Raw genomic sequence first — 15,107 nt, 5'->3', positions numbered from 1 at the left:
CACTGTTGCAGTCCTGGTTTCCCTCCCCCTAACCCCTTTGTTTCTCTCTCTCTCTCTCTATTACTCGCCCCTTTCAGGGGTATTGTTATTGGTATTTACTTTTTACTGGTGGTGTTTTTCCCACCATAATTTAGCTTCCGACATTTGGGGTAAGAAAAACTGATGTAATGGCGTTGGCTGCCTGTTTTTATACCCCTGACGACCTGACATCAGTCCTGGAACGACAGCAACCGATGCAGAAATACTAAGTCTCTGGTATTCGGGCCTACTGAGGGCTTCCTGCAGGCAGATAACCCAAGTGTGATGACTGCAGCCGTGAATACACTCGAACATCTACATTTAGGGTAAGTGTACACAACTGTACTTTTCCTCCCATGTTCCAAAGACATGCATCTGGAGCATTTCTTCCCAGGCCTCCTCTGAAAATAGGCTCAGTCCCAGTCGGACTTTTGGGATAAATAATTGTTAAATAAATAAATCTTTAGAACCTCAGCATATGATGGATTGTGTATATCTTAGAGGTATTTTATCCATGATGTAATTTTCTGGGGTGGCCAACTTCCCAAAAGGTACTGAAATGGATTTCTTGGTATTGAGTTTATGCCATGGCTTTGACATCAGTCAGTTGTCTATGTTAGACCCTCTTGTTAGATGTTTACATGTTGGTGTGATTCTGTGACTGCTCCCACTTTGCAGTCTTAGTCAGTAGACTTAGTCAGCCAGAGGGCTTTGATATTGGAATTGACTTTTGAGAAGTAGATACCAAAGAGGAGCAATCCAGCATGGAGCCCTGAGGGACTCCACTGGTGACCGATCCCTTTGTGGTGGTGATCTCACAATTCTTAACTTCTTGGGTTCTGTCTGTGAGCCATCTGGCTGTCTAGCATGTTATATAGGGATTTATGCCCAATTCCATAAGTTTAATAATACCCGAGTGGAGTATTGTATCAAATGCCTTATCCAGGTCAAGGTAGACAGTTTGTACCATTTTACCCTCAACCATTGCCGTAGTGACCTTCTCAAAGAAGTCCACCAGTTTCAGTAGGCATGCCTTTCCTGTGACAAAGTCAAACTAGGATGGAGCCCAGTGTCTGAAGGTCTCCTATGTTATTGTTGTTTATTCTCATGCTAATTCTGTCCATAGCTTTGCATATAAGACTAGTCAGATGAATGGTTCTGTAGTTTCTGAGATCAGTTGATGGTCCATCTTTATGAAGAGGGATGAGAATTGCAGTCCACCATTGTTGTAGCACAAAGCCTGCTTTTGAGACTGTAGATAAATAGTAACTCCAGTGGCCATGATAGGTTGTATTTTAAACTATTTGGTGTTCTTTGCATTAGCCAGCACAATCAGGACATGTTGTCTGTTTATAGTTGGAGTGGTTTATATTTAAAGATATTTATTGGGGGTGAGTGAGAGGTACAGCTGGAACTGAATTTGTCATCCAACAGATTTGTTAAATTGCCCATCTCAGTGAATATGTCACCGTTAACTGGTGGTTCAGCACAAGTGTGTGCGCTGCCTTTGAGGTTACTGCCATAAGTGAAGAAGGCTGTAAGGTTGTGTTTTGCCTTGGAGACTATCTTGACCTCATAATTGCCTTTATTGGACTTAATTAGCTCTCTTACTTGCCTGTTTAATTTGATGAGAGAGCTCTCATCTTTATGGAAATTACACTTCCTGATTTTAGTTATGTTTTTTTCCTTTTGTTGTATAATCTGTTTGATTTGAGATGCTACCAAGATGGTTTGTTTTTGGCGTTAGCTTTGGGCTTACTTCTTGTAGATGCAGCAGCCTCTGTGCAGTCACTGACATGGTTGTACAGAGTTTCTCTTTACAAATCAGAATAGCCTCCTGTGTTCTCTGGGATTTGCAGAGGCATTGAATTTTGACAAACTACTGGGTAATTAAAAGTTAGTTTGCAGTGGAATAGTTCCTAACTGCTAATGTGTTTACTGGGATTACCTAATTGATGTTAATGGGTCTACTTTAAGCTCTCGAAAGCAATAAAACCCAAATCCGAATTGCAAGACACAGAAAGAGCAAACCGCAAATACGTCGAACGAACAAAACCGCGAAAGGGGAATTTGCATAGTTGGCCCGTCTGCGGTATAGCTCCGTAAGGTAAATGTGCTATAGATATGGACCTTAGGGTTAGTGAGGGGTTAAGGTAAGTGCATATGTTGGTAGTATATGTAAGGTTTTGTGTAGGTAATGTATGTAAGGTTTAGTGTAGGGTTTTGTTAAGTGTATGTGTGTGGAATATTTAGTTTGTTTGGGTGTAGCTCCGTAGGGGAAGTGCGCGGTAGTTACAGACCTTAGGATTAGGGAGGGGTTAAGGATAGTGCATAGACAGTTGTGTATGTGGGGATAGTACAGGGTTAGCAGTAGGATTTTGGTGCTTTAGTTTAGGGTTAGAAGTAGGGTTTTGGTTAGTGCATGTATGTGTTTTTTTATTGTGTTTGTGTAGGCAGTGTGTTGCGGGTGGTGGGTTGGCTGACTATGATGGTTCGAGGTCTACATTTTCGCCCTTTAGTACTTTCGTCATATCCGCGGTTCACTCTTTGTGTCACGCGATTCGGATTCGGGTTTTATTGCTTTCGAGAGCTTAAAGTAGACCCATTAACATCAATTAGGTAATCCCAGTAAACCCATTAACAGTTAGGAACTATTCCAATGCGAACTAACTTTGGGTTTTTTGTGTTCCGAGGGTATAAAGTAGACCCGGTTTTAATTTAGGAGGAGACTGTTTTATGGTTAGGCTTTCTCAGTGAGGATGGTGATATTGGTGGGGGGGCAACGTTTTCCCATATTTGTGAGTACGAGGTACAGTATGCTGGAACCTCTCTTGGTCATATGCACTAACTGGTCAAATGTGTTTGTGTTTATGAAGTCCAGGAATCTCTTGCCTGCCGATTTGAAGTGATGTAGAATTCCCAGTCTATAGAGGGGTAATTAAAGTCCCCCATGAGTAAGGTAATTGGATGGATGGTATGTCTCTCCAGTAGGTCTCAGTATGCACTGTTAGTTTCATGAGACAGAGGGTGACCTACAGTTTTCTAGGATATGGTACAGGATTTTATCTATAGTGACCTGCACAAGGAGAAACTCCAGCGCATCATCCTGTTTAACCAGCCTACAGGTGTGTTTCTTACTGATGTATACAGAGACACCACCACCTTTAGACTCTGTCTGTGCAGATAATGGTCTAAAAACGTGGAAGGCACTGAAACCTTGCACTGCCGGGGTACTGTCTGTAGCTTTAAACTGTGTCTCAGTAACTGCACAGATGCCTGTATTCTCCAGGATGAGAAGGGCTTGAAGTGAGTGTATTTTTTAAGCTCCTTGCATTGGGCAGTAATATTTTGAGGTTCAGTTGAGTTGATTTTGCTGTGTTGGTGGGTTTGTCAATTTGACATTATCTAAAAAAGGCACTATGATGTAAGGTAACGTTTTAGGCAGTATTAAAATGCCTAAAGGGGACAGGTAGAGACCATACTTGGCAAAGCAATGTGGTCTGTTAACCCTGTCTTCCCATGCTGACAAATATTGGATCCCCCTAGAAAGACATCAGAAACTCATCCAGGTGTTAAAAAATCAATCATCTTTCATTGGTATTGTGGCATCATCTGTAGTGAAGGTAGTATGCTGCACAGTGCTAGGCTTATATCTGACCAAGACACATAGTCAGAGAGAACTATAATGTCTCTCTTCGTATAGTCTAGGGAAGTTCATCTCAGGTCATTTACACCTGCATGGACTATAATGGAGTCATACTGGTACCTGTGGTGCAGTGATTTTAGTGTGTGTGTATAATTTGGTAAATCCTGGCTCCAAATAGGCAACTAACCGTTATCTTCTCCTTGTTGAGCCTGGTTAGAGGGACATCAGTGTGTCTTACAATGGAGTCCACTATGACTAGAGTCCTCGGAAGTGTGTTTGCTTGCCTTATGGCTTTGTATTTGGAACTTCACTGAGTGGGGCTGTATGCGTGATGTTAGGTGTTGCTTTTGTTCAGTGTTTTTGGGTTTGTTGAGGATTATCTTTGATGATGGGCAGTTTAGGAGTCTTTGTTGTTTAGGAAGATTCCATTTAAGTGCCTCAGCATACATTGGTCTAGGGGTGTGTGTGTGTGTGTGTGTGTGTGTGTGTGTGTGTGTGTGTCTGTGCGCGTGTGCGTGCTATGTTTAGTTGTGTTGCTTTTGACAACCTGATGTCTACTTGTATGCCAGAGTTTCACCTCCACTGCATTGTGTATGTACACCTCTTGCATTCTGTATCTGTTACTTTAAGGATTAAGTGGCTGTCAGTAAAAAAATAATTGGTTTCTGTAATGCCAGTGAAAGTAAATAACCCCCCCGATATTGTTAGTATTTTAACATCTTTGCAAAAGGCTTATAGCCGTAAGATCTTTTGCAGAAAATGGAAAGGATTTGTATGTTGGGCTTGCCCACAAAACACTGACGCTTTATCAGTCCCATTTTCAACATTGTACATTTTCTTACCTTTCTGTTTGATTTAGGTTCTAGTTTTTCTAGTCCAGCTTGCTGCTATTTCTAGCTTCCATTATGGCTTCCAGAATCACTCACTGACTTTGCATATACTCTGCAAAGCCTTTGTTACCTAAGGTGTCCTTCGTACTGAGACCACCCTTAATGGATCCAATTCCCCCTTAGGATCTGAATTCTGTCCAGGAGGCACTCACTAGCCTCCTCTTTCAAACCAAGGACTCGCGTATCATGTTAGACTGACATGAGTCAAAGACTCTATCATTATGATCAGTACATAACTTTAATTTTTACTTTGAAGAGGCTGCTGAATGTTTTCACTAAGCCACGCTGCATCAGTATAAGGTTTCAAGCTGTTCTGTCGTACAAATATTTGGGTGTTTTTTTAGGTCAGAAGCCTTGATTGATGCCGTTTTATATGTTTAGATAAGAAAAACAAAGTCAGTGTTGAATGCAGCATAAATTTCGTCCATTTGTCCTTTATCTCCAGGTCATAGTGACAGCCAGAGCCGTAATGTACCCACCCTTGTAAGGGACATCAGCAATGCAGGGCAAGTCGTTTGTGGGAGTTCTCATACTGTCGTCTTGTCTCAGGATGGACGTACTCTCTGGTCCTTTGGGGATGGAGACCATGGTTTGTTAAAATGATTTCTTTCTTCATTGTTAAACAGATTTCTTTATTTACTCTAACAATTAAGAAGTCTTAGTTTTAAGTTTTTGGTGTTTATAAGCTCTTGTATATGACATTCATGTCTTTCTTTTATTTTATTTCATTTTAGGCAAGCTAGGCCATGGAGATACTAATCGAGTGTATAGACCTAAAGTAATTGAGTCTCTGCAGGGATTATTTATCAAGAAAATTTGCGTAGGATGGGAGGTGTCCCTTGCTCTGACATCTGTTGGGCAGGTACATGCTTTAACAACCCCATTAAAACATTTATGTTGTACTGAGATTAATGTGTTAATTTTTGATGTTAAGAGACTTTTAGCCATCCAGAAATAACTCCTCCAAATATTGCATAAAATACTCGAAAAGCTATCCTACCATTAAGTGCATACTGTCTGGCTGTCCTACAGAATTTCAGTATTTATTTGTATGGTATGGTATCTTTCCTTTTCTGTTGAGCGTCTATAAAAGAGGTCTCTGATTTTGAAAGTATCAGATGACTGTCGGCGTTATGTATATTTCTTTGATCTACATAGAGAGTAGAGGATTTTCACAATGATGGTCAAACAAAATTGCTTTAGTGGTTTACACTAAATTCTCCTTGAGAGCTGTTGAGGAATTTACTTGCGAGTCTACTACTGGTCATATAATATTCATACCAGACACTTGGTGAGGTAATAACTACCTTAGTACCTTGGTTGCCTAAAAGTGCCTCAGACAATAAATAAATCACCTTTAAGTCACCACTTTTTTATTTCACAGATGTTTGGGAGATGGAATTACTTAGGCTTCTTCAAGATTCCTTCAGGGTAGTTTGAAACCTGCTTTCCCACCTGTATATGTGACCTCAGTTATTGCCAGGCCATTAAACTCAACCGTTTAATCTCTCACACTGCCAGAATAGTACCATCATAGTTTTAAGCATACGTTTGTTATTGTACTCCCCTCTAGGGGCTGTCCAGGAGCTCCTCATGACTACAGACCCTTTACCCACCTTAGAACAGTCACTAAAATCTTTGAAAACTCAATTATATGTACTAAAGTACACTACAAAATATAAATATGCTCTATAACACAAAAGCTTGGGTTTAGCAGGTGATGTGTATAATGGATTATGAATCCTGTACCTGCTAACATTAAATGTGGAAACTTAATAGGGGTTATCTTTATTGACCTAAGTGAATATTTGAATGATTTGTGTATTTTAAGGTTCTTTCCTATTACTAATCCTAAGTAATCTGGGTTGGAGTTCTCCTGTATCTTCCCACAGTTACTCAAACCTCTTCTTTTTCCTACTCTAACTTCGTTTTCTTGGATTCAGAGCTGTCTGCAAGACAGAACCCTTCAGTTGGTACCTTGGGTCTCTTTCTCTAGCTCTGGAACTTGTAGAACTGAGATCCCACAAGGGTTAGTTTTAGACCCATAAATTGCTCTTCATGAATAGTATGCTCATGGATCTGTCTGATGCCTGTCCTGCCACTTTATGTTGATGACCTTGCCTTTCTGAAACTTGAAAAGAAAGATTTCAAATCGAGTTCTGCCAGCTGCTGGACTGTGTTCTGAAAAACAAGGTAATAACATTAAAATCCAAACAACTAATATTTGATGTTTTCCAGAAGGGTGGTGAATGCCATCCCTCTTCTAATAACTGACATTCATATTAATCAAATTAATAATTTTCAATGTCTCATAGTATGGCTAAATTCATCTTTTAGTTTTTTGCTTTGTTTTCAGATGTGTTAACAAGATGTTCGTCGTGTTTCACTGTTGCAGTCATTACATTTGGGCAATCTGCTGGCAGGTTGCCCTCAGTCGGCCTGAATAACAAAGTCTTGGGTCCTGCGTCGGTTGCTTTCTCCTCTTCCATGATGTCAGGTCGTCAGGGGTATAAAACGTGTAGCCGACACCATTTTATTCAGTCTTTCTTGCCGCGCGGTGCTTAAAGCCGAAGCAGTTCGCAAGTGCCGGTCGCCAACTCCTGAAATTTTCGCATTCGAGTTTCAGAGCCGAAGTCTTCAACTAAAGCTAAGTACCCCATTGGGGAAACTTTTTCTTGCCTCTTACCAATGTCAGTAAAAGTTAATAATTGCATTACTTGTGTGAAGCAAATACCTCATAAGGATTTTCATTTGTACTGTATTCCTTGCCTAGGCCCAGATCATAACGTGCCTTGCTGTCGGTTTTGTGCTAGATTTAACCAACGCACTATTAAGCGTCGGTATATTTTTGCTTCAAAATATTTTGGATCCAGATTTAATTACCCTGAAATGTCGTCAGTTACCAATCCGACGACCGGAGTTCACAAAAACGCAAGGAAAAAGACAGAGACAGACTGTTGAGGTCCAAAACCAACGACGAAGCTTCTCCTAAGCCAGTCGCCGGTTCGCCGGTACTCTGTGAGGTGCTTTCTCAGCCCCTGATACCCGCTACTTTTGAGTCTCAGGCCTCTACCGAGACCCATGCAGAGTCCGGTATGCCGCAAGATTCTCAGAGTATTGAACCCGCAGATGTCTCTCCCTTGGATGGGTCCGAGCCACTGAGCAGGCACTGGCTTCTGAGGGTGTTTTCAGGCTTCAAGATTTTTATATAAAACTGACGCCAGTTTCAAAAACAAGATCAAAAACATCTTCTAAGTCTAAAAAACCGACGCATGAGCCACGTGCTCAGGCCCCTATGCCTAAGAAACAGATGATCAAAATGGCTGAGGACAAAATTACCCTGATGAGGGGTTCCCAACCCACCCACCCCCCCTGCTAAGAGGCCTAGGCAAGACACCGATTATGAATCTTCAGATCAGGTTTCCATTTCTTCTGATTCCTCTTATGATCAGGAATTTTCTATACCACCCTATGACGATTCGGATGCAGAAGAATCCATCCCATCTGCATCTCCTCCTGAGGATTATTCTTTTGGAGAAACCTTGCATACTTTAAGGGAACATTTTCATTGGGAGAGTCAGGATTTCTCTGAATCAAAAAAGTGGCTTAGGGATTTCCTTCTTCTTCCTCAGCATAGGCCTTTGGCTATACCCCCTGTATTAGACATTGTTGATGATGTGTTTTCGGAATGAAGCATGGCTCCTGATTCCCTTCCTCCGGCTCCTAGTAAGCCAGACAGATATTACAGGGTTCCTAACTCCCACAAATTTCTATTCAAAAATCCTGCTAGTGATCCTGAAACTATCTCACAGGGTCCCAAAGGTGTAAAGGCCTCTACAGTCAAAAATCCTACCCCCTCTGATAGAGGTTCCAGGGTGCTGGATAGATGGGGAAAGAAGGTTTATAAGTCCTGCAACCTTGGCAATTAGGGCCTTAAACTACCAGTTTCATATGCTTAAATATCAGCAGTATGTTATGGGCTTATTGAAACAGAAAATGATGATGATTTCTGATTGTGTGGAAAATAAAGAATTACCGGAATTATTGCATGCAGCAGAACAGGTTGGAAAGCATACTTTGCAATGTGGTTTTGATTCCTTGGAGGCCTCTTGCAGGGCTGCTGGATCTGTGATTAGAAGCAGGACCCAAGACTTTGTTATTCAGGCCGACTGAGGGCAACCTGCCAGCAGATTACCCAAATGTAATGACTGCAACGGTGAATACACTCGAACATCTACATTTATGGTAAGTGTACACAACTGTACTGTCCTCATATTCTGATTTTCTCTTGTTCTTTTTCTTGGCAAACTGGAAATTTTGCAGTGACATTAATCAGCTATGGAGAAGCTTCACTGTACCGTATACAGATAGTGATTGTAACACACCTAATTGTGATATGAATTAATACATTGATTGTGTAATGAACACCTCAACTCTTCCCAAGTTTTTCCCCACCGCAAGACATTTGTCCCTTAAATTTTTAAGTTCCCTCATCATTTTTATTTTGCCTTTCTAACCTTTTATGGCATTTTTAGGATATCCTGTATCTCTGTACTTAAACTTTTAGTGAGATGGATTCAGATAGGGCTGGCACTGTGCAGTGCTGATGCATGGAAAAAACTAGGCTACTAAATGTGTGTTATGAAGACACTAGGGCACAGAGCAAAAGTCCTCAGTCTGCATGCCTAATCCTGGTCAGCTGCTTCTATGTACATTAATATGGTCCAAGTCATGCTCACGTATAAAAGGTCAGGCACAATTCATAGATGTGCTAGCACAGTACTTATCCCTGTTAGAGTATTGATTTTAAACTTTTGTTGTGCAATAATGTCTCTGATTTTCTTCTCAATTTTTTTTTTGTTAGTTGTATATTTTAAGGTTCTTTCCTGTTACTAAACCTAAATAATCTAGGTCAGATTTCTCCCGTATCTTCCACAGTTATTCAAACCTCTTCCTTTCCCTACTCTAGTAACATCTTTTTGTTGCATTTTAATCATAAACACTGCAAATGCTGGAATACCTTCAGCATTCCTAGTAGGACTTTGCCTTTTTGACATTAGTAAGCAGACATCTCCAAATAATCTAAACTAAGACCTACCCTTTTCCTGTTGAAAAGTTGTCCATTTTTTCCTTATTTCTAAAGCAATCCTTTCAATGGTTAACATTTGTCCACTATTCCTGCTAATGTTTTTACTGTACATCAATCATGTCACCTTTAACTAATCAATCTGTTTGTTTTTTAAGCAAGCTAGGAATTTTTCATAACATTTTTAGAAATTTTAACCACAAATTAGTAGTTGATTGTATCAAATACTTTTGTGATGTCAAGTCCAGTAATAACTACACAAATATCCCCTTTCCAGTTTAAAAACTAGGTAGAAGTCACCAGTTATCTACATTTTGTTACAAATAATTCCACATTGTCCTTGTTTGAATCAGGTGATCTAAGTTTTTTCTAATCTATTAGCCAGTATGTTTGGAAGAAGTTTGAAGTCTGTTTGTAGTAATACAGTTGGCCTCTTTTGCTGGATCTTCAGTATATTTTGAAGAATTATTCTAGCAATTGCATTGAATTTAAAACTATCTCTGTCTCAAACTGGTTTGCTAGGAAGTCATATAGTTGCTCATCTCCACTTTTATTGAATTCAGTAGGAATATCACCTGGACCCTAGTTGTATTATATTTTATTCTTTTAGCTGTGATTTTACTCCTGTTTGAGTTAATGGTAGACTCCAAACATCTAAAGTTTTCCCAAGTTAAACTTTTTCTGTCCAAAGAATTCCAGTATCATTTTTGAACATTCAAAACTCATGATTTGTCATAAAGTTTTTCATTGTTTTATTCTTTGTTCCTCAACATTTTATTGAAAGTTTTTATAACAAAGTTCAAAAGGTAACAGTTCCAAATAAGAATAAAAAACTAAACAGAATACAATGGATAGCATCCAGCTATGTACAATATGTACAAAAGTACTATATTACTGTCCCAGGAACATTGATATATAGTAGAGAATTAATAAATATAATCAACTCAGTAAAGTAATTGTTATGTAAATATGTTGAAAAAAGGGATATAAAAGGTTTATGTGTGTAGTAAGAGAAATGAAGGCAAGAGAAGAAAGAACTTAAAATAACAAGTTTAGAATTACATTCCATTAGTCTGGTGATGCTTATATTTTATTCTTATATGTATTATTCTGAGATTAACATGTCATTATCATTTGTGGAATTGCTATACTTATTTTCTATACCTTATAGCTCTGTGATGAATATTTGTCATCCTTTTCTCCCTGTATTAAACAATGATCACCTTTAGTTAAACAGTTGCTTTTGTTTCTGTTCTCATCACGTTATCATTTTGAGATTTGATTATTTATGTCATCAGTTAACTGTCTAGTGTCTTCTAACTTTTGTTGCATCTTTTGTAATTCAAGATGTAGTTGCTTTAATTTAATTTCTTTTGTTCTTTTTGATTTTCAGTGGTCAGCCAGGATTTTTCTGTCATTGCTGCTTTTATAGTATCTCACCAATTCACACCTGTGTTTTCAAAGTCCTTTGTGTTCTGTTGTATAGCTTGTTTTTAAAATGTATCAAAATATTTTGTCCTAATTTATTTATTTTTTATTTATTTTACATTTGTTGACCGGGTTAGTCCATCTGAGCTGATAGCCCTTTTTCAGAGTAGGCCTAGGGAGAAAAGCCCCACATGTTAATAATACAGGTAATGAAAATAATAAATGTAAAGAAAACATTTATAATAACTACAAAAACATTTATAATACATATAGACTTCTTAAATTTAAATTGTTAGTAAAAAGAATAAATAAAAACAATATTGCAAAGTTTAGAGTGTGATTAGCATAAAGTTTTGTTCAGAAGATGCGCTGTTTAGAAATATCTTAGCTAAGGAAGATGCAGTAAGTGAGGGTAATATAAGTGATATGAGAGTAAGTATATGGTTAGATTGAATGAAGAGTGAAATACATAGATAAGGTGGCTATAGAGGTAACAGATAAACAAAAATTACACACTGGATAGAGGCAGGCAAATGTGCTGCCCTAGGAGAGGAAGATAGACTATGGAGGGTGAGTGCAGTGGCAGGACCATTGACATGTCAGGTATTCTTTTGTGGCTAATTTAAATTCTTTAACTTTGTTGAGAGTCCTAATTTCCAATGGGAGTTTGTTCCAAGATATGGGTGGATTGTAGCTTTAGAGGTTACAGCCAATTTTGTTCTTGGGTATATGGATTTTTGCTAGGTCTAGTAGGTAATTTTTCCATTTGCAATTGAAAGAATTTATAAGACTGTGTTATAGTGGAATTAATTGGAAACAACTGAAATGAGACTGAAGTGAAAGTCTTTATCTGTTAATTACCCAAACGTGTGCTGAACAGGTGCCAGTCTCTCCTTTATGGGCCACGTCTTTTTGTACTTTCTCAAAGTCTGCAAACACTGTAGTTCAGTTAATAATGCTTTATTAGATGTTAATATCTGAATACTGTCTTTAGTAACAATCCTGATAAAACCAAAAATCTAGAGATTCTGGCTTCACTGTTTCTACCATCCTTCTCGATCTCTCTAAGGCCTTTGACACTATCTCTCATAACCTACTTCTTACTAAGCTATCTAACCTAAACCTCTCACCCTCTTCCCTCAACTGGTTTACCAGCTATCTATCTAATAGGCAACAAGCTGTCAAATGGCAAAAAGTCACCTCCTCCTTCCTTAACACCCCAACAGGTGTCCCACAAGGTTCTATATTGGGCCCCCTCCTCTTTAACATTTTCATTAATGACTTTTCCCACTCTATCCCTCTTGCTAACATTATTCAATATGCTGACGAGTCCACAATCATCTGTGCTGGCTCTTCCATCCCAACTCTTTTAAAGCTCACTCAAGATGCCTTCTCCACCACGGAAATGTGGATGAAAGACAACCATCTAGCACTCAATGCTGCTAAAACTAAACTTATGATATTTACCCCCTCTAAAACTAACAACTTCGATCGTAATTTATTCTCCATCACCAGCCAAAATAATCTTGAGCTGGTATCTGAAACCAAACTACTAGGAGTCCAAATAGATAACGAGCTTATATTCAACTCCCATCTACTACTAAACATAAAAAGCCACCAAAAACTTGGCATGCTCTACCGACACAATCGGTTCCTCACCTCAACTACTAAGCTGACTCTCTCTACTACATTTCTCTTACCCTCCCTTCTCTATGGAGCACCTCTTCTAACAAACCTACAGTCATCTCTCAAAACCAAACTATCCTCTTGTTACAGTAAAATAGCCAGATTTGCCACTAGCAACAAAGCATCAACCCATCACTGTGAACCTCTCCACAAACTCAACTGGCTAGAGCTACCCAACTACCTCTCTTACACTCAGCTCACCTATGCTCATAAACTCATCTTCCAGCCATCCCTCTGTCCCGCACTCTCTACTACCTTTAAAATGCACCACACTCAAAGATGTCTAAGATCAAACAATAAAAACCTTATAGAAGTTTACAGACCCCTCCACACTCCAGGACAAAACCTCCTGTCCTTCTCATTAGCACGTATATGGAACTCCCTTCCCCCCTCCACTCGTACCATTACTTGCCTCCCATCCTTTAAAAAATCACTCCACTCTCATCTAACCTCCACATGGGAATGCTCCTGCTCCCATCCCTCATAACCTACTCTTTACTTTTGCTCTTCCTTCTCTCAAACCCCAGGTAGCAAATTCATGCTTGCTTCCAGTATACAACTCCTTACAAGTATCTAGCAACTCCTTATCCTACTGCATCTAACTACCTCTCCTCAATCAAAACACAAAAACAACTCCTTATCCTACTGCATCTTAACTACCTCTCCTCAATCAAAAAAAAAAAAAAAAATGTTGCCATTATTACCTTTGATTGTAACACTCTTGTTCTCTCTAATTATCAGAAATTGTATAATGTTAACCTCACTAATCCTCATGCAATCTATGTGTGTATCCTAATCTTTATGTAATCTCTATTTGGAGCTTTTCTCACCAGGGCTCCATTGAAAACGGGTTCTTCTGGCCCAATGGACTATCCTGGTTAAACAACTGCAAATAAATAAATGCATAAATAAATAAACAATAAGAGTAACTGTGCTGCTAAATATATCTAAAGTTTCTGCATGTAAATTCTGTTTCTCTTGAATAATGTCATCTGAAACAATCTTTTCCTCCAGAATAATATGGATATTTGGCCAGACTTCTGTACTCCGGCTCAAGTGTCTGTACTGTAAAGACCCTTTTACGTATCAGTCCAAAAGCTAACTTACTAACTTCACTGACTGTGTCTGAAGTATATTCTAATAATACCAAAACTCTAATACTTTACACCCCTCTTTTAACCTTGGTTTCCAAGCCTTGTCTTGTATGTGCCTCACTGTCTATTCTTTATATAGCATTCCATTGTATAGTTGCACATATCTTTCCCTTGAGAAAGGAACTTTGTGTAGCTCTCCCTGAAATCTTATTTCTGCATATCTCCTTTTTAGCCAGGAAGGTTATCTTTTCCTTTGTAATGAACTGTCTTTCCCTGAGACTGAATGCATACATGAAAACACAAGTCTGACTCTATATTTTCAGGCCTATTATTCTACTTTAGTGTACTATAGCAAAATCGCTAAGAATACCCTCAGTCTAACAGCTCCCCTGAGGTCCCAAGTTTACAGGGACCTACTTTTATAGTTACCTTGTATCTGTGTTACTAACTACTGTAATCCGGTTTGAATATACAGACTTTATGCCACCTCAGTCATAATCTGCAGATGTGTCCTGATAGATAGTGATGTCCTTTATGGTCTCAAAGGTTCTGTTAGCTAATACCTCCAGCAACTTGGCCAACTTACATAATTCCCAAATAGATTTAACAGCTTCATATGCAGGAAATATACCTGCTCCAGCGATTACCCCATTACCTAAATCCATAGTCTTTAAGTCCAAGTTCTAATTAATGTGTGATATCTCTAAAACCTGCACATTATTCTGAAAATCTGTGTCTTGTCATTCTGTGGTTTCTAAAACTGATTAGGCCAGGTGGTTCTTTCAACCCTGCTGTTCCAGAAACAGCATGGAGCAGTTAAGGTAGACTGTGTGTGAACTGTTAACCCTGCCTGTTTTTCATCCTTATCTGTGCATGCTGTAAGGGTAAAATTACACCGTCTGTGGCTATGTTCATAGGTAGGGTACTAGGCTTTCAGCCCAAGGGCCTAAGTAAGCCTAGCCAACAAGGTTCCCTGGCTTACGCCACCCAAGAAAGTTAATTTCATGTGCCCCTGTCGAGCAGAGCCAAAGAAGTGATCCCTGAGGTGTATTTCCTATTTCCCATCCACTCATCAAGATTTTTCTTGAATTGTGCTAATGAGGAACTTTGCTTGACATAGATGGGTAGCTTGTTCCAGAGTATAGGAAGTCTCTGGGACAGGAATCTATCCCTCCAGCATGTCCTGTTTATTGTGGTGACAAGGTTTAGGTTCCTAGAGCATGTACCTTGGAGGAATTGGGATTTATTTAGGTGTAGCA

The 15,107-nt window shown here is 39.1% G+C and overlaps 1 protein-coding gene across 1 annotated transcript in view; it reads left to right on the top strand.

The window, feature by feature from the left end:
• Window positions 1–15,107, top strand: part of LOC122815150 (probable E3 ubiquitin-protein ligase HERC1) — a 5,886,073-nt gene that overhangs the window by 766,121 nt on the left and 5,104,845 nt on the right. Inside the window, exons 7-8 of the mRNA XM_044087407.1 lie at window positions 5,000–5,143; window positions 5,289–5,416. Coding sequence (XP_043943342.1) covers window positions 5,000–5,143; window positions 5,289–5,416 — 272 coding nt within the window. The remainder of the gene's footprint in view (window positions 1–4,999; window positions 5,144–5,288; window positions 5,417–15,107) is intronic.

Source organism: Protopterus annectens, chromosome 1.part1 (genome assembly GCF_019279795.1).
Source record: "Protopterus annectens isolate FY-2018-M chromosome 1.part1, PAN1.0, whole genome shotgun sequence".
Classification (NCBI taxonomy): Eukaryota; Metazoa; Chordata; order Ceratodontiformes; family Protopteridae; genus Protopterus; species Protopterus annectens.
Note: the sequence above shows the minus strand (reverse complement) of the source record. Positions and strands in the feature narration are given on the sequence as shown.